Source organism: Hyposmocoma kahamanoa, unplaced genomic scaffold (genome assembly GCF_003589595.1).
Source record: "Hyposmocoma kahamanoa isolate Upper Pololo Valley unplaced genomic scaffold, ASM358959v1 100021, whole genome shotgun sequence".
NCBI classification, from domain to species: Eukaryota; Metazoa; Arthropoda; class Insecta; order Lepidoptera; family Cosmopterigidae; genus Hyposmocoma; species Hyposmocoma kahamanoa.
In genome coordinates this window covers 3,287,617-3,306,969 of record NW_020653200.1, presented here as the reverse complement: position 1 = coordinate 3,306,969, position 19,353 = coordinate 3,287,617, and the positions used below count along the sequence as shown (strand labels likewise).

General features: G+C 34.7%; 1 protein-coding gene across 1 annotated transcript in view; it reads right to left on the bottom strand.

Annotated features, from left to right (window-relative positions):
- The window catches only part of LOC113228875 (neprilysin-2), a 45,307-nt gene extending 29,300 nt beyond the window's left edge, over positions 1-16,007 (bottom strand). The window contains exons 1-3 of the mRNA XM_026462336.1: positions 15,976-16,007; positions 15,730-15,884; positions 8,027-8,074 (exon numbers count right to left, since the gene is read on the bottom strand). Of these exons, the coding sequence (XP_026318121.1) occupies positions 8,027-8,074; positions 15,730-15,734 (53 nt within the window). The 5' untranslated portion in view covers positions 15,735-15,884; positions 15,976-16,007. The remainder of the gene's footprint in view (positions 1-8,026; positions 8,075-15,729; positions 15,885-15,975) is intronic.
- Positions 16,008-19,353: the final 3,346 nt, after the last annotated feature.

Genomic DNA, 19,353 nt, shown 5'->3' with positions numbered 1-19,353 from the left:
TGGCTGCAGGCTATGCAAAGCTAGATAGATTCGTTAAAGGAGAACGACGTCTGGACGCTATGTAAATTACCACCAAATAGGACGGCGGTATTTAGGGTCAAGCGGAATCCTGACGAATTCATTGATAAGTACTAAGCGCGCCTTTGAGTCAAAGGATTCAAACATAAAAAAGGAATTGATTACGATCTTTTTTTAGCTTTTGCTTAGTGTGAGTGCCAGGTTGAACCTGTATTTAACACTATTTGATGTGTCAACAGCTTTCCTCAATGGAAAATTAGATGAGGAAATATACATGAAACAATATATACTTTATCCCTAATCTATAAGTGATACAATGCGTAATTGACAACTATAAACCCAGTTATAAAAAAGAAGGTTTTAATGATGGCTCGTTGAAAGTATGAAAATTAAAGAAAAGTCTCTATGGACTAAAGCAGACTCCACGTTGCTGGAATTCGTGCTTTGAAGAGATTTTACTTGATATGAACTTTCAGCAAAGTGATTCTGACAGCTGTCTTTTCATTAAGAAGGTAATGAACAAACACTGCTCATAAAATTGTATATAGATGATGGGCTAGTAGCTGCAACAAATAAAGAAATAATCGACGATTTCCTAAATGATATTAAGAAGAGGCTGAAAATAACCACGAAACCTGCTGTTACTTAGGTTTGGAAATCGATAGATCAAAAGATAATGACATCTTTATAAGGCAATAAGCTTATACTAAAAAAAATTCTACGGAACGGTTTGGTATATTGAACTGCAATCCCATTTCAACACCGATACAAAAGGATTCTTCTGTTGAAACAAGGGAAGTAGAAGAATGGAAGAAATAAATATTTCCTTACAGAGAAGCTGTAGGTGCTCTTGCATACGTAATGGTAGCTACACGTCCCGATTTAGCATATGCAGTGGATATAGTATCAAGGAAGTTGGAAAACTCCACAAAAGACGATTAGCAAACCGTGAAGAGAATTTTTAGATATATTTTGGAATAAAATATTGCTCAAACTTTGAAAAAGAAGTTATAGAAGGCTACAGCGATGCTGACCATGCTGGTGACATGTTGACAGGACGTTTAACCACTGGAGTGGCGTATTTGTATGCAGGAGATGCCGTATCATGGCTTAGTCAGAGACAACCATCGATTGCAATCTTTACAACCGAAGCAGAAATTGTAGCGGCTAGTCAAGCAACCAGAGAATTTATATGGCTACAGAGAATATTCTATGATCTGACAGATATTAAGGAAGTGCCAACTTTAAAAGTTGACAATGAAGCTGCTTTCGCCGTGCTCATAATCCTGAGTTTCATAAGAGGACTAAGCTCATTCGTGTAAGACACTTTTTCGTTCGTGAAGCTGTTCAAGATGGTCTTGTAGTTGTGAAAAAAACAAGCTCTGCCAGTCAACTAGCAGACATAATGACTAAGGCCATACCCAAACCAAGACTCATAGAAATACGAGCTAAGCTGGGAGTACATGAGAAATTTTCTTGTGAGGGAAAGAGTCAAGGATAGCGTTCCTGGCTACTGAAAAGAAGAAGTAGTTTTTTTGGAAATCTTTAATATTGAAATCTGTCAACCAATGTAGCTTTTGTTCTGTATTATACCGTGTCACTCACGTGTCTTAGTTTTTCCATGTAACTTTTAATACTCTATTTATTTGGTATTTACAAGTCTTATTAAGAGTTTCTACTAAAAAAAACGCCCGCTCTAACAGATTTTTGGTTGATTTTTAATTCGGTGTATACGATATTTCAAAAACTAAATTTTGTAATATTATTTATAATATGTGTTGTAACGACTAAAATATAGTAACAATCTATTGGTTTTACAAGTATTGTCGTTTACGAGTAATATAAAAAAAAATTATATTTTCGCCTTGAATTCGGTGGATTTTATATCACCGAATTCAAAAAAGCTTCCGCCGAAGTCGGAAAAAACTGCCATCCAAGAAATATTTTCTTTGAAAAGCAAGAATTTTATACATTTTTTTCATACAAATGTTTAGTTAATATTATTGATTTTCAAAATTTTATATTACTACATGCTTTCCACTGAAAATTAACAAGGGAAATCAAAACAGAAAAGAAAAATTGGAAATCAAGAAGATGAAGGAACGTGCTAGAAATGCAAAGACAAAAAGCGGTTCGATTATATATGAAATGTTTAAGGATAAAGATAGAAAGACAGAGGTTTGTGAAGAAAAAGCGGTAGGAAAGATTTGGATGTTCCATGAATTACCTCGTCATGTACAAAAAGTAATGAAATTAATCGCGCAAGTTCTAAAAATTTGGTAGCTTTTGTAGCTACAGATTGCGTTCTAAATTTTTTTAAAGTGATACGGAAATACTTTGTGTGATTGAAAAAAGAAAACCTGAACAGCCAAACTGAAAACTGATTTTAATTAATAGGTGAAATATGCTTGCGTTGTTCCAGTCGAAAAGTTTTAGTTTTTAAAGCTTGATTTAATAGTTAGTGATATTAGTAAATATTTATGTAGATTATTGAATGTCTTTATTGCCTTTTTCATAATATGTTATGCAAAAATTATGTCTTTTGTTAAATTATCCTGATTTCTTTAGGTTTAGAATCTAGTTGCCCAATTAACGGAATCTTATGTACGTTTGAGATCTTATTCCTTCAATATTTTTCCTGAAATTAAAAAAAAATCGATTACTGAAGTCGGAGAATTTAGCCTTTCTAGGAGAAATACCCATATTGTAATTGACTTCGTAAGCCATTTTGGCTTATTGCAGTGATTCCATAAAATTATTAATACCATGTATCTGTAATAACAAATGAATAAATGAATTGAACTGAAGTACATACAGTACGCTCCCGAGAATCATAAAGAACAGAGAGAATAAATAAAAAGTACATTAAAACTGAACTACTTTTGTTTTTGCCAGAAACAAGTTTTATTATTACCTCATATAGATTATTAAAAAGCAATTTTAGTTTTCTGGTGTTTACTAAACGGGATCTTGTTTGGATGACTTCCAAGCAAATCTTTGCCGAAACAAAAATTCGATAGCCACGGTTGTTTTGACGAGGTTCTGACACAAATCTATTTTCTAGATCATATTACGAAACAATGTAAATAACTGTGCCAATACATTAAGAATATAATTCGTGTGACATAACATTTGAGTCTCGACAAATCATAGAGGATGCAAAAAAAATAAATAGAATAAGCGCCAAATACGGTTCTGCTTTTGTTATTAGTCAAAGTGCTCCATTGGTGTTACCGGGAAACACATTTAATTTATTGTTTTGAAATTCCTTGTTTTGAGTCTGCAGTCACGGTTGACATTTTTGTACTATTGTCTCTTTAATGAATGATTTTGAAAAGTACCGTTTCAGAAACTGTACTGTTACTTTTTGGAAGCAAGCGCCTATTATATCATTTACTCATTAACGTCAAGTTGTACAAAGGTTTATTCATTGCTTTTAATACTCTATTGTCTCAATTTTTGCTTTGTTGAAATATGTAATAAATTAGTCTTATATCTTTTTTGCTACTCGGTGTAAGACTTGTCTACTCTTATTATCGTTTATTATTCTGTGGTTTGGTATTGGTTGTATTATTAGATTTTTCGCACCGTGATTATTTTTAAAAATTTTTGTTACTTCGTCCATAATTCGTCGACCGTTATAGATTTATTTGAATAACTGTTGTAAGCAAAGACAATGGTATATGTTGCCGTAGGTAGATTTGGAACAGTCGTAATGCAACGTTGTCATTGAAAATTCACTGTAAGTACCTACTACGTGTTTGCGTCATCTATGTGAGTGCAAGTCTTATAAAAAGAGGGTGATAAGAATTTTGAACAATCGTATTGAGGCCCTTTTTAAATTTCTTTTTACACTCGAGCGCATTACACTTATTCATAACAGCGTTAACATCTGTGTTATTATATTATATAACCAACATTGTTAACGAGTTTTTTTTAAATTTTAGACTATCAAGCGGCATCGACGATCAGCTGTTGCTTTCAGATCAGTTATTTTGTTTCTATTACATTGTTTGTTTAGTGGAGTGATTATCCTATCCAAGGAGAATGAATAAGTAGAAAGACAGCGATTACCTCCTAATAGACCACTTTACAAAACAGCGGAAAACACTTTCATTTGCTTTTATTAAATAAGCAGCAGCGTACCTACTGTACTTTTCCTTAAGCTCGGTTAAAACTTATTTAAATCTTTTTCTGTTGCTTATTCTGTTATACGCAATAGCCATTCGTTGATCTAGTAGCTTCAACTCGTCGTGCAGCTCATATCCGGAATGTTGTTATGCAACTAAACACGAAGTCATTGGATATTGTCGACAATTTTTTTTATGTGTAGACCGGTTTGTCACAGTTCATCGTCTCTGGCAAGGCCAACGAACCTTTTTGACCGTCTCGTGAAGTAGAACCCGTTATATATAAAAAGATTTATATGTATCACGAGTTCATGGCGTATAAATTAACTTTTACTTTTGGTTATTGTCTCTCTAGAATTATTTTGTTTACTGTGTATCGCTCTGTGTCGTACCGCATTCGAAATCCATCGTTTATTATTCGATAGGCAAATATTGAAATCACACTTTCGCGCCTGCAAACAGCGTTTGGAATTGTTCCAAACGAATACAATCGATTAACAATAAAGATTTATTTGTTTGGACTGCGCAGGGTACAGTGAAGACTAAACGTTGTTGTCAAAAATGCCAAGATTCAATGTTACGTAGGAGCGGGTTAACGGTACATCCCGGCCCAGGACTGGCTTGGCCAGGAGGATTGTGCAAATAGGAACCGTTACTTGCGATTAACTTAATGGTCCGTAAGTTCAAATACCCCACTGTCAATTTATGCACATCAAAGGTTAAAGACACACCTATCGCCGGCGACATCACGTTTTCTAACTTTGTTACAACCGTTGAGTTACGTTTTGATTTTCTATAATTAAACTGAGACTATTAGGCATTGATTTTAAAAACCATATGAAACTTGAAGGAATCAAAATAAATTATGGCATCGTTAAGCTGGCTCGTAACCTTCGAACATAAACATTGTTTTTCCGACGCTTTTTTGTCTCGCTTATAAAAACCGAAAGAAGAACCGCAACTAGACGATTCATCGGGGAATAATGTAAAACGTGACGTATGATTTCTATGAAACCTGCATCTGCTGGAGAATATTACTTTTTCTGTAATTTCATTATAGACGCACAGAGACATTCAAGTAATAAATAGATAAGGTATACATAGGTATTACAAGGAAAAATACTGATAATATCTCATTTTCAGAGTAGATACTGGTGTCGCAGGTGACGCAATCGCATTATGTTTAGTTTTCTCATAATGTTTATTAACGTACTGCGAGAGGAGTCTGCGAATCCAAACGGCAACACTGGCTTACGTTCACATTACTGTACGGAAGCACAAGGTCGTGATGATGCTAGACGAGATCTCGCATCGGCGGTCTTTGCAAATAAAATACCTACCTAAACTTCGTAATGAAAACAAAATGAGTGTAATTGTTAAGAGGGAGCAGAGGAAAAATTCCTAATCTTCGATTTGATTTTAGAGGAGTATAGCCACTTTAAAGTTAAAAATTAAATATTGTATGAGTAATTACACGATATATTCAAGCATAGACACTAATCAGAAACATAAAACAATAAAGTTTCCTCGATAGATAAAAATCACGAAATGACCTCTAATTTTCACATTTTTACGATTCATTCTCGAAATGCTACAGGTTATTAGGACAAAAATTAGATAATTAATTATATTTATGCATGATCGAGAACTGTCACTACGGATTTTTTTTAATACGTTTACTTTTAGAGTTATTCCGCTAAAACGAATTTGGTACTTTTAATGCGCAAAATTCAACATCTCCTGTCGTATGTCACGCGAACTTCAGGCATATATTTGTTTCACAAATTTGGGCGGAGCCAACGTCAAAACTTTTTTGGCATGAGAGCTCTTAAATGTAAAACTACATTTAATAATAAATTTCATCAGCATTTAAGTAGGCACTTAAGTTGTATTGTAGAGGATAGTTTGGTAATTTACACAACAATTTATCAATCAGTAACTATCGTCGGGGATAGTGCAATTACGCGGAACTAGCATTTGATTATGAGTTTCCACTTCGGTAATGTAGCGTCCAAGTTAAATCCGCGTAACTGTCGTAGCAACCCAATTAGCGTGATTTACGGGAAACTATTATTAACAGTCCGTAGACAACATAAATTAATGCTTACTGTGCAAAAATGAAAGTTGTAACCATTGAAATAACAAAAGTAATAACGTTAAATCCCTCTCCGATAAAAATTTGGTTCGTGCAGCTACGCGCCTTTTACATAACAATATAATAAAATAATTAAAAGTAAAAAAAATAAAATATGTAAAATAGTTTTGAGCAAATCGCGCTTAAAAAATTTTTATTGGTTTGGTGAAGGTGCGTTCCCGAGCAAAATGCTGCGCTAGTTTTATCTACTTTTTTAGTAGCTATCTAGTTATTTAAAGAAGATTTATGGCAATTGTTTTTACAACTTTTTAATATATGGACGTTTCAAATCACTTTACGCACACACTCAACATAGCCCCGCACTAGGGAAACCCTGTGTAGCGGGTGCCATGAACAAACACATAGACAACCACAAATTACACCCAAATTCACGAGAGAAATAAATGTAGGCCATTCAATATTTCTTCCGGCCCTAGAATGGAACCTGGGACTTTTGCGTGGCAGTCCGGCATGGCAACCGTTCGGCCACGGAGACAGTTAAACGTTGTTTACTATTTGTAAAATGCAGATTAGTCGACATGCTACATTTGGCGTCTCAATTTCCGAGTTTTTGTGGGTATTAACACGTATTGCTGACCAGCACCCTTATTACATAAACAATACATATAAGTATACATAATAATAATAAGTGTAATATGTTTATGTACTAACTATATTACATTACAGTATGCGTTAAAACATATTAGTTTTAATGACCAAGCTATATTATGTGTTTTAGTATAGACAAGTAATAAAGTGGTAAAACTAAGATAAACATAGTGACGTAATGTTCTTTGCAGATAAAAAGTGCTAATATTCGTAACATATGTACTTGCTACCTATAACAAAAATACGTATACAAAATGTACTGAAATAAAAATCCGTTTGATGCCTTTTTTCAAACGTTTTAAGGAAATGAGATTCATGCTTGCATGCCTTTATAATAAATAAGATGAAACCCGTGGGCATTCATAATTCGAGATATCTGATAACCCCATGTTATCAGACACGCATCAAATTGTGTGTGAGTTTAGGATACGAATCAATGTAAATTTAATAATTATAACTTTTTTTATAAAGAAACCGACCTCAAAACTTCTAGGGATTATATCTGTTCGCCAAGATTTATTGGATTTGGTTACCGGAAATTGCGCGAATCGGATTCATCCCCTAGTTTGCCACCCGTAGAGGTGGAACATTTTCTTCAAATTTAAATGGGACCAGCTGAGGTACCCTCTTTTCAACAAAAAAATCATCAAAATCGGTTTACTAAAAAGTTATCGCGTAACGTATATACAAAAAAACAGTCGAATTGAGAACTTCCTTTTTTGAAGTTGGTTAAAAAAGAAATGTATTAAATTATCCATAAAGTGAGTAAGGTGGGGCAATATTTTCTAACTTCCATAAGTAGAGGATGGAGCTATTAAAACTGGATCATGTGCAAGTTTTTCTCTACTACAGAGAAGTCTGAGGCGTGATTAGCGACAATCAATTTAGTTAGGCATGCGGCAACAGCAGCGTGTTTAACGTGTCATAGTATTCCCTCACGCGTCCGAAGCTAGATAATAGAAATCAGAACTAGTCATATATACGTAACCGTCGCACGTAATTATACAAAATTACTCTAGTTACGTGAAGGTGTACGTGCACTGTAAGCTGTGTATTTATCTTTCTAACGCTTGCTCATAACCTGGAATGTCAGCGTGTATAATTTTTAAAACATGTGAAACTAATGTTTACTTACTTTACGTTGTTCCTCATGTTGAAGTTTGTTGAGTACTCTGCGTCCCCGCTGTAACAATCAATTACACCGTTAAGTCCAAACCCATGCGAAATGTCGTAAACTAGGTAGCTAACATAAAATTTATGAACTACAACAGCATATAAAAATCTAGAATTGTCATAAGCCAGTTCTAGTTGCTAAATTCGAAACACGACAACTGTGGAAATTGCAGCCTATATATATTACGCCTTGTTTCATTACTTGGAAATTTATATAGTAAACCTTGAAAAAACTGTGTTTCTTGGTCATTGTACTATGCAAGTGGGGTGCAATATCCCCTGATTATTGAGTTGGGAAGACAATAGGACGGTAAAACGCGTTCGACACGCGTTGCGACTACGTTAAATGCCACTGTCTATAGTGAGTCCATAATAAAAACGACGAACAAAAGGTAGGTACTACTAGTAACCTATACTTGTTTAAACTATTCAATAGAGAGATAGTCGAGTAAAGACGTTTTGGAATGCGTCTGTAAAATAAATCACGTTTTATTGTGTCTGTCGCAGGGCGCATTGCGATGAAAAATTATTTGTAACAAAGGGCAAAATAAAAATATTAAAATATATGAACATTCGTGTTAATTACTAAGTAAGTAAACGAGTTTATTATTTCTACATTGCAATGGCACTACTAACACACAGGATATCTGTCATTATAAATTGTCTACATTGGTTAACGGCTTTTTCCCCGTCACGCGGAATATACTTCGTATACGTATCTACCCCGCATGATGGTTTTTGTAGACGTATTCGTCGTCACGCGTAGCATACCCTATCCGGATCGGGATGCTTACGGCAACACGCCGTTAACGCTTTATTAGCAAAATCCATATGAAATAAAAAAAGTCTTAAACATGTATTTCACTAATCGGCAAATATAACAAGTGTATACTATTTTAAAATATATGCTAACATATGCTTGCGACTACACCCACGTTCAGGCTTAAAAAATATTTCATTTAACCCAAGCTATAAACTACCTGTTCGCATAAATAACATCCAAGTCATTCAACCGTTTGGCCGTGATTTAGTGATAAACTGAAATCCAACCAAACTTAATCGTTTGTAATATACATTATAAGATTCATTCTAATATAACAATATTCGTCTTTCTGATATGGAAGATTATGCCAAACATTCACTTCTAATACTTTTAGACACAGAAGTAACCTATTAAATTCAGTCTTAAGTAATCAGGAATATGACTTTCAATGGTACCAATACAATTAGAAGAAACAAGAAACCTTCAGTGCTATTTGAACAACCTGCATATCTCGCTCTAGCTAATCACGTAGTGCCTCAATCGTAATGTAAAGTAGAGGTCGTAATGCAAATTAATGAAGAACAATTAGCGCTTACATCGTTATATATACATGAAGCCATTCTGTGCACGAAAGCTCCAGGATTGGAGCTCAATCCTACATATTTAGTTATCCATGTAGAATAGACGCATTCATAATGTAGCTATGGTTAGTTCCGGCCGCCTGTTTAACAATGATATATGATATCCGGGAACCATTTCGTTTTCGCTTTTTCAAACTAACCCACAGACCAAAGGGTGCGATCTCCTGATTAGCTGTAAGATGAAGAATAAAGTGCTAGGCCTTCTTGCTCTCCTGTAGGTATTAGCAAGTACTTAGGTGTTTAGGGGAAGGCCCGTAATTGGCACTTTTTTTTTCAAACACGATTTAAATACATATATTTCAGATTTTTACAAACGTCTATTATGTGAAATGAATCGGCAATATTAGACTTCGTATTTATTAAGCATTACTCAACAAAATATGAGATCCGAGCTTTCGGCCAATTGAGCCAGCTGGTTCTGTAATTTGTACGGGGCTGCTAAATTGAACTTCAATAGGCTTAGAGGTAAAATTAATAAAACAACTACTATGAAACATAATATAACATAAATAGGTAACTAACCTATTAATAAAAAAAATTAAGCTCTTTAGATAATCAGGAAAATGTCAGGATTTTGATTACCTACATGCTTCTTGATTTCAATTACGTCACTGTACGGAGTGTCCAATCAACTTTGGCACCTTTCTTATCATGGTAATTTCTTTTGCATTTACCACATTCATTCTCCTTGTGTTCTAATCTAACGCTGCTATCTGAACCGTCCAAGACCATTTTAACATCCATTCATTTCATACTGTTGGTCCATTTTAAGCAATAAAAACTAAACTAATAAAATATTAGTTATGTCGGCATTAACTAATAAAATATTAGTTAATGCCGGCAATTGTTTTATGTAAGTTGGTTGTAGATAAACTACGCTTCTATGCTGGAAATTACAAACACTGTATACTTAACTTTAACTTTACACTCTTAGCACCGATCTATGGAATTTACATTAAAAATAACCAAAAACATATTTCAAAACAAAACCCAGACGTTCAATATCACAACAAAAACAACATGGCGAATATGCAATGAAGTTAAATGCATGTCGCTGGAGATTGCCAAAAAAGCAATAAAAAAAAATAGTTTTTGAGATATGATTGATGGTGGTCCAATTTAATTGCCGGTCCAATATCCCCGACTTTCCCCTAAATAAAATGTTTGTGTTTGCTGCGTGCGGAAATACGTAGCAATGTCATTTTTAGGGCAAGTTGCGTGTTGAAAACCATGAAATATCAATGTAATCACGAGTGGTTTACTGTCCACAATGTGTCCATATTTCATACAAAATTATTTTAGTGTGATGTATTTTTTTGTGGTACATTATTTGCAAAGTGAACTGGCCTAGTACAATCTACGTACAAACTAAACCACGTCGGAACTGAATCTCACGGAAAGACAGCAGGAAACATGGCTAGGCTCTAAATAGTCGTCACTGGCAGTTGGTAAACTATAGCTTGAATGCTTCTTTTCAATCGCTATTCTTTATTTATCATTGAATGACCATGAATTAAGTCCTATTTATTAAACATACCTATGATAACCCATTTCGTTTTACAGACGCTGTTATTGTGCTAAAAGTAGCGCCAAGCACCTCCTTTACGATGCTTTTTGGCACAACCCTGATCAATTTTGACAATAAATATGTGTTTGAGATGAGATAAACCTGATGCGCAGTTTCGAAGTGGATATCTTATTACTAATAAAATTCTATTGTTTAAATTAACGCTGAAACTGGAGTTTGAGTATAGGGACAACTACTTCACATCGGCGCGATGTTGGAGATTACATGAAATTAAGGTATTATTAAAATAAATAAAATAAATAATCACAAGATAGAAAAATACAATTCATGAGATTATCATTGCGAAAATTAAACCAGTTTTTCTTCACATGAGTTGAAGTTGAAATAATATGTTTGTCTACATTTTAGTAACATGGTATTATACATAATGAAGCCTAAACACATATTACATACACATATAGCCCCGTATCTAGCTCATCAAAGTGCATGGCGTTTTTATTTGCGACGTAAAATAGCAGGTTTCAATTACGTACAAAAGATTCATTGTAATTATGTTTACATGAGTCCTTACGATTGCAATTCAAGGAAATAATACATTATTTATTAGTTATTATAAATTATTACTTTAAATTCAGTTCAATGTCCAAATAAATACCAACTTCTTGTTTTAATATCCGCACTTCAATTACGAGAATTGGACGTCTTAATTTTTTATATTCTTGCCAGTCAAGTTTGTTTTTAAGTTTCCCCTAACCACGAAAAAACAAAGCGTTCATGAATTTATATTATCTGCGTGTGGTTAGGTGCCGCGCATATGTGTGTCTTGTGTTGTATCCAAACAACCGGTAACTAGGAGCGAATATTCTGTTTTTATACAAATTGCGGTAGTGGCAACCGGCGACGTTGTCCTACTTACTGCCGCAACCAGCGACTGTGTCTGGTTGCCGCAACCGGCGAATGTGTCGATTTCATATCAATTGTATGAAAATAGAATACTTGCTTCTGGTTGCCAGTTGCTTGTATCCAACACAAGACACACGTTTGCGCGGCGCCTTAATGACGGCTTTCGGTGCGTTATGGGCTTTATTTTTTATGCACCATATTACTATAAGTATGTGTATTTATGAAGTTTTACGGTACGATGGGCGGTGGTTGGAGGAATCTCATGGTCACAGGTCGTGATCTCAATGTCAGGACTGTTAAAAATGTGTAGAGTAATGCATCGCAAAGGTGCTACTTTATAGGGTACGCATGCTTTTACTGCCGTCGGCGTCTATTTTACGATGATGGGATGGATTACTATAAGAAAATATAGACATTTTTATGATCATTTATAGGTATACTAGTGATGACGCAAGTCCAGGAACTCGTCGATATATGTATTGAGAAGATCTTCAGTAAGTGCAAGAACGCTCGTTTCTCTGCTCTCGTGGCAAATAATCATAAAACTTTATTTTTGTACAATAAATTTTATAGAACATTCGGAGAGAAAAGGCCTAAATAACTAACATGTTAAAAGGCACTTGTTCAGTTAACGTCGTTTTTTCTTATTGTCGTTTATTTTTTGTTCTCTCTTCAGCTTCGGTTTTTGTAGCTTCTAACGACTATTCGAGGGTGGCCAAGTTAAATGGACAATTCATGATATACTTATAAGATCAGCATCAACATGTACATTATGTATATTTATACCCTTCTAAGAATACTTAAGGAGATGAAGTTAGAGTTGGAATTATAATTAGTTTATAAGTGTTAGTTATATAATTGTAACTATCAATATACAATACAATATCAAATCGATATAAATTAGTAGCAGTAGAGTTCCTTGTGAAAGAGTTTGTCCAGGGAAGTACCTTATCTATTTCTGCCGCTAAACTGTGGGCATTACTGCGTTCCAGTTAGGGTAAGGTTGCTGGTGAAAATTAGAGGCACTTGGGAATTGTCAACTTGTGTCTCAGAGCGCACGACTTCTTCCTCCCATCACAAAAAAGTTAACTAGATTTAATGACGATACTAATGTGCCAGGTAATACCCAGATTTAGATAGTTCATGTGCCAGATTGGTCCTATCGGGAATCAAACCAGGGATAAACCCTTGTCAAGTGTCCACAGAGCAAACCGTTGGGCCATCGTGGTCGTCATAATATGGAGGTTCGAGTGAATGCTATGCGTTGTGTATTTTAAATCGCGATGGTTTTATGTTTTGAAATACTGTTCCGGTTATAACCTATTTATTTATTTGCCGTACAAAATATTTCCTATAGACTGTACATTTCAATTTCTTATAAATCGAACATGTAGTTTAACTAATGTATTCGAGTACTTATCAGTTTATTAACTGTTCTACCGTGGTTACTTTTATCGTCAGAATTTAATACTTTAACTTTGTAGCGACATTAGAACCATATATTAAAAATGTACCTATATGAATGTTAAAATATACCACGCGACAAAAGGTAAAAATACGTGCAGTGATAAATAGTAATGTATCAATGTAAATCACTCACTCACACATTTTTTATTTTAGGTAGGTAATGCTTAATGCTCTGCAGTCACGTGAATAAATGTGTGCCATTAATATTAAAGATATTATTTTATTAAAACAGGAAAAGTTTCCTTATTATGTAGAGAGATGAGGAGTGACTTAAAACACAATCAACCCGCCCGGGTTTTTACCCAAAGCGACCGATTTTAACCACAAAATCGTAGGCAAAAACAGCGTATTTGGAGTTTGGTATAACTCCATTAAAATTGTTATTATTACAAATTTCAATGTAAAACACTTTTTTAGACGAAAAAAGAGGCAACTCCACTACACACGCACCTTGCAACCCTGTGGATTCTTACTATTGAGGACGGACATTACGATTCTACGATTTTATGAAGATCGATTCAATTAAGTGCATACGACGTAACGATTTTTTGTATCGATTTATTTCAATGCGATTTTCAAGCGAATTGATTCAATTGAAAGGCAAAACGAATCGTCTAGATCAGAAAGCAATAATTAATAATATAATTCAATTTAAACAAAACCCGATTTACAACAATTATTTAGTCATAAATAGATTTTGCACTCGATTTCGTACATTTATGGCTTTTAACCCGATTTAAACCCGGCGTTAATAATGCGCCGCCGAGTTAAAAACCTTGTGATTGCCCATCTCTAGGTAGGTAGGAACTGGCTGAGTAGGTATCTACCTACCCAGTCGTTTCTGGTTAAAGCTGTTGGTGTCATAGTGTTTCGTGAAGTGACCATTGATTTTCGTTAATAATAGGATTTGTAGAGGCGTTTCAATTTAAACCCAATTCAATACAAATTCGCAGGTTTATATATTTAGGAACTAAATAGAATATTCTCTTTTAGTCACAGAATTTTAAACTGCTAGTCTAGGGCTACTTCATATCGTTTTAGTTTTACCAGAATAAATATTTTATTTAATTACGTGTCATGGCAGTGTATATATAAAACTTTAAGAAAGTAATACACATAAAGTCGATAATACCTCCATGCTGAATTCCACAATTGTATTTTGTTGTGTATTTGATGTGAACTGGCAATTACTTTACCACGGTAGTGTAATCAGGTTAAAAGTTTTATAACTATTTTGTTTCGATTTTTCTTCTTTTATAATCATTCCGGTGTTTTAGAGGGGGATAAAATTCACTCTACTTGAAGTTTAAGTAAATATACTCTGCTTGTTCCGATTTCTGGTAAAATAATAACAGAATTTGAGACGACAGTAACTTTGTTGACCAAAATATGATGCCATTGCTATTTATGATATACTTAATAACACTTTTTATTTGGCACACAGTTTTTAAAAGTCGGTAAAACCATCTAACCATCTACGTTATAACGACTAAAAAACCTGATATTGAGGGAATGAAACGACTAAATCACGTAATGCTGCAGGATTACATTAAAATTTTCAAAATGTTAAAAATACTGCTTATTGATTTGGATTGTTGTACTTCTCTTTCTCTGAAGTTACAAAACTATATATAAGGTTGACTTAATTATATTTACTAAAAAATATATAATTGTAAATTGCACCAGTTCTGTACCGGTTCTCCACTGTCGGTATAGTATCGGATATTGGGAAAGTTGATAATGTAAGTACTTCCCTGTTCTTAAATGTAAACATAGTCACGCAACATTCGTAATTTCAGCCAATAAAAAAGTAAACGCGTATCTCATTATGTTTTTTATGCATACTACGTTAATAGTTGTAAATATTCGACACCACGCTTATCATTTCATTAATTAAAGTCCATTGTGCGTTAATTTATTATGAACTGACTTAATTTGAAGTCAGTTTGCGTAAACGAAAATTCAGTGTGTTCTTGCTACTTGAGCGGGATCTGTGACACTTGTTGATTTAAAAGTTCCGAAGGAAGCATCAATGACTGTACTGTATTTGAAAATAAAATAAACATCATAAAATTGTCTTAGTTTCAATGAGTATATTGTTTCAGAAGCATGTTGTTATCAATTATCGCAAAAAATTCTTTTAATACACGCGTATGTACCACTTGTTTATTGAATAATAATGACATTTTTTGACACCTAAACGACAATAAAATAATTTATAAAATAAAATGTTTGGCAAATATTTTTTAAGACCACCTATGTAGTTGAAAAGTAGTTCTCTATTATAATCTCGCAAAGCACGATACAATTTGGAAATATTGTTAAATAAATAACGCAAACAGCAGAAGAAGAAGGGAATTTACCTCATTGAATCCAGAGTCTTCGTATTGTTGTGGTGGCGCAAGGCTGAGTTACGCGGGCGGCATACGGCGAGCTCGGAGCGCGCGGGTGTCGCCGTCGAAAGATAGTTGAGGAATCGCGACCGCCGCGTTTACGACCTGTGCCCTCCGTTCTGTGACTGAGCGGATAGGACGGACTACCACCGTAAATTAACAAGGCAGGAAACGTTCGTATGTCGCAAGGTCGTATAAGGCGCTATTGGCGCTCACCTGATCCGTGGATGTCGAGTCGGCCGCTGCTGCGCTGTGTATCGCGGTGCGACTGAGTCGCGCGCTTACCCGACATTCTCTTTTATATGTTTCCCCTTCTCAGAGGGCTCGGCACCATTTTTCTTTCCCCGTGAAAGACCTGGCACTGTTAGGACGGAGGTGTCCGCTCCGTTGACCTGCAAGTTCTGAGCTGCCGCGTCTAATTAGTGTTGTACTGATCACATTTTTATAAAAAATAATTCATAAAGCACCACTTCTGTGTCCCTCTGACTCGATACAGCCAATTTTTTGAAACCGAAACTAGGTAGGTAGTTCAAATTTGACACAGAGATAGAAACAGTACAGAAAGGAATGGTGTAATCATAACCTTGTGTTGTTTTAAAAATTATTGTGTTGTACAAACTTCTCTTCGTAGTCATTAACTTTTGTTACTGTAAAATGACTGTCTCTACGTCCAAGTCTCAAACCACTTTATTTCTTTTGTTGAAAACACCATAACTGTTTTTCACCGTTCAGCTGAATCTCTTCTAGACTGTAGCAGGGTTCCACATAAAGTTAACTCCCTTAATATTTATTGCAACAAATTTATTGATTCAATACCGCCCTCCTAATTCTTATACTTAGTTAAGTTGACCCTGCAGAACCTCAAGTGATATTATATTGTCATCAGACATATGTAAATCGGTGCAAGCAGATATCCTGAAGTTTCCTCGGCCCTTTGCAAGGGGTTTCAAGAAGGTTAACAATAGTTTACAGTTAATACTGAAGTTCAAACTAGATACTCAAATATTCTAAAACTATTGCGATACAGGTGTTCCATCACTATCTCTGAATTGCTGCGGCCCTATCGTCATTCGTGCTTAATATACAGTTGCATGGTTTTCAAATCATGATATAAATAGTGAATATCTCTTTTAAAACAAAAATTTTAAGGCATTTGAGAAGTAAAATGTTGTAATGATGAAGATTTTTTAGAGAGTCAAAATAGTTTCTTCTTCGATACTTCCTCGTATTCGTATATATATGATAATTTTCATGTATGGTAGTTAACGTATTGAAACAGTGTATTTATATTTATTGTAAACTAGCTGATGTCGGCGACTTCATCTGCGTTGAATAAGTACTTCGAATAGCCTTCCGTACTGCATACTTGAGAAATGGTTGGTTCTCTATACAAACTTTCATAACCTATTTCACCCCATATAAGATTTATTTTTATGACAAAAGTAGCCTTATATCCTTCTCCTAGGTCGTCAGGCCTCTGTACTAAATTTCATCAAATTTGATTCAGTCGTTTAGGTGTGAAAACGTAACAGACACCTACAGTTACTTTCGCATTTATGGTTTTAGTTTGGATTATTTCATACATCTGCTTAAGATGTGATATTTGAAGAACATTTTTGAATGTCCTTTTTATTAATGCCCGATATTTCGAACCTGAACAATTTTAAAGCTTAACAGGTTCTGACCGGTTAACCTAAATATCGGAATTCGTAGAAATCATCGGTGACGTATAGGAAAATTTTATGTGTAAATTTTAAATTGTATGAATATTTTTAATAGCTATCTAGCGAGTAAATCCTGTTATCGGGAGTTAGGTGAGATGATAAGTGGTGTATTAAAAAATAAAGTAAAAGAATGTCGTTTATAAACATTCGTCGAATATTCTTGCATAAACAACTAAATCTTACCAAGCAGGTTAACGAACGCAATGTGCTAATCTTAAAATGTTTTTGATGATTTGTATGAATATGAAATAAAGGTAAAGGTCAAAAACACAGCGACTACATAAGCAACTCATTCGGCTTGTATTTACTGTGAAGTTACGCCATCGAAATATGCTTTCAATATGGTTAATGTATTTAAATTTGACAAGGGTTTACACCTAAATAATATCACCAGTTGCTTTATATACTTTTAATATTAGGAATATTAGGAATAAACGCGTTTACATACGAATAGGTATTTTTCACACCTACCTAGTTTATAAAACAGTTTCTTTGTCAACAATTAGTACGTACTTATTTATGGATAAAGTATTACAGTATTAGTACTTCTACATAGAAAAATTTTTGACTATTAATCTTTGACTTACAAATAAATGTAAGTCAATGCTATTAATGTATTTTTTTCAAAAAGTTTTTCTAGAATATTCTGTAGTCTTATGAAAGTGATAGTTGAAACGTAATATCCTGAAATGTAACAACTTCAATCATACAATTATAACGAGTTATATTCCCTACTTACGGTTGACTTGTGGCACTGGACTTGCGGCGAATGGCCAGGTTTCCTATGCAGACTACCAACATGATGGACGCTCTACGAAGTGTCACATAGACACTAAAAATTTATTTAATTATTTTCATAAGGCACATCAACAGCATGTGTATTAATACATTCAAACAACTTAAAACTAAAGACAAAACTCCGATACACAAGCCAATTACAGATGACACAACATTCAATGACTAACACCTAAAGGCTAATTAAACCTCTGAGTACTTATATGAATATTAAAAGCAGCAAATAAATTATACTAAATTTAAGTTAGATCCTCAGAACCAAAATAAACAATGAAAAGAATTACAATCACACAGTTAATCGGATACGCTCGAAGACCTGTATTTTAAAATGGCAAATTTATACTTTGCAAAAGAATCAAAAACCATGTCCAGATTAGGTATAGCACCATTGAGTTCACTGAAAATATAGATCCGTCATCAAAAATTCCTATACGTAATTTGGAATACCCTGGATCTCGTCGAATCGACCTTGTTGTAGTAAGAATATTATAAAAAACTTTGACGCACCTTCGCATCGCTTTAAACCACCCACTGTTTGATCTCACCTGAGAACCTTACCTATTTCTGCCGCCAAGCGATAATATGGACATTACTGTGTTCCAGTTTTGAAGGGTGCTGGCGAAATTACAGGCTTATGGGACTTGTCAACTTATGTCTAAGGTGACGGGCGCAGTGTTAGTGCCCCTCAAATCTTTACGGCACTGCATTGTCATGGGCAGGCGTGTAAAGCGTGTGCGTTATAACGTCAAGTGACGTAACGAACAAGTCGTGCGCCTGGTGGTATGCTACACGCCTGTCCATAACAGTTATAGTGCCACTCAGGCACTGCCACTGCGCCCGTCTTCCTGAGACATAAGTTGACAAGTCCCATGTGCTGTTAATTTCACCAGCACCCTTTAAAACGGAACGCACTATTGCCCACATTACTGCTTTTTGACAGAAATAAGTAAGGTAGTTCTTCCCTCGGACGAACTCTTTCACAAAAAGCTCTTTTGCTAATAAATACACTTACTAAGTTTAATGCTTGCGTATGTTCTAAATATATACGAAAGTGTGTCCGAACTTTCAATCCGCA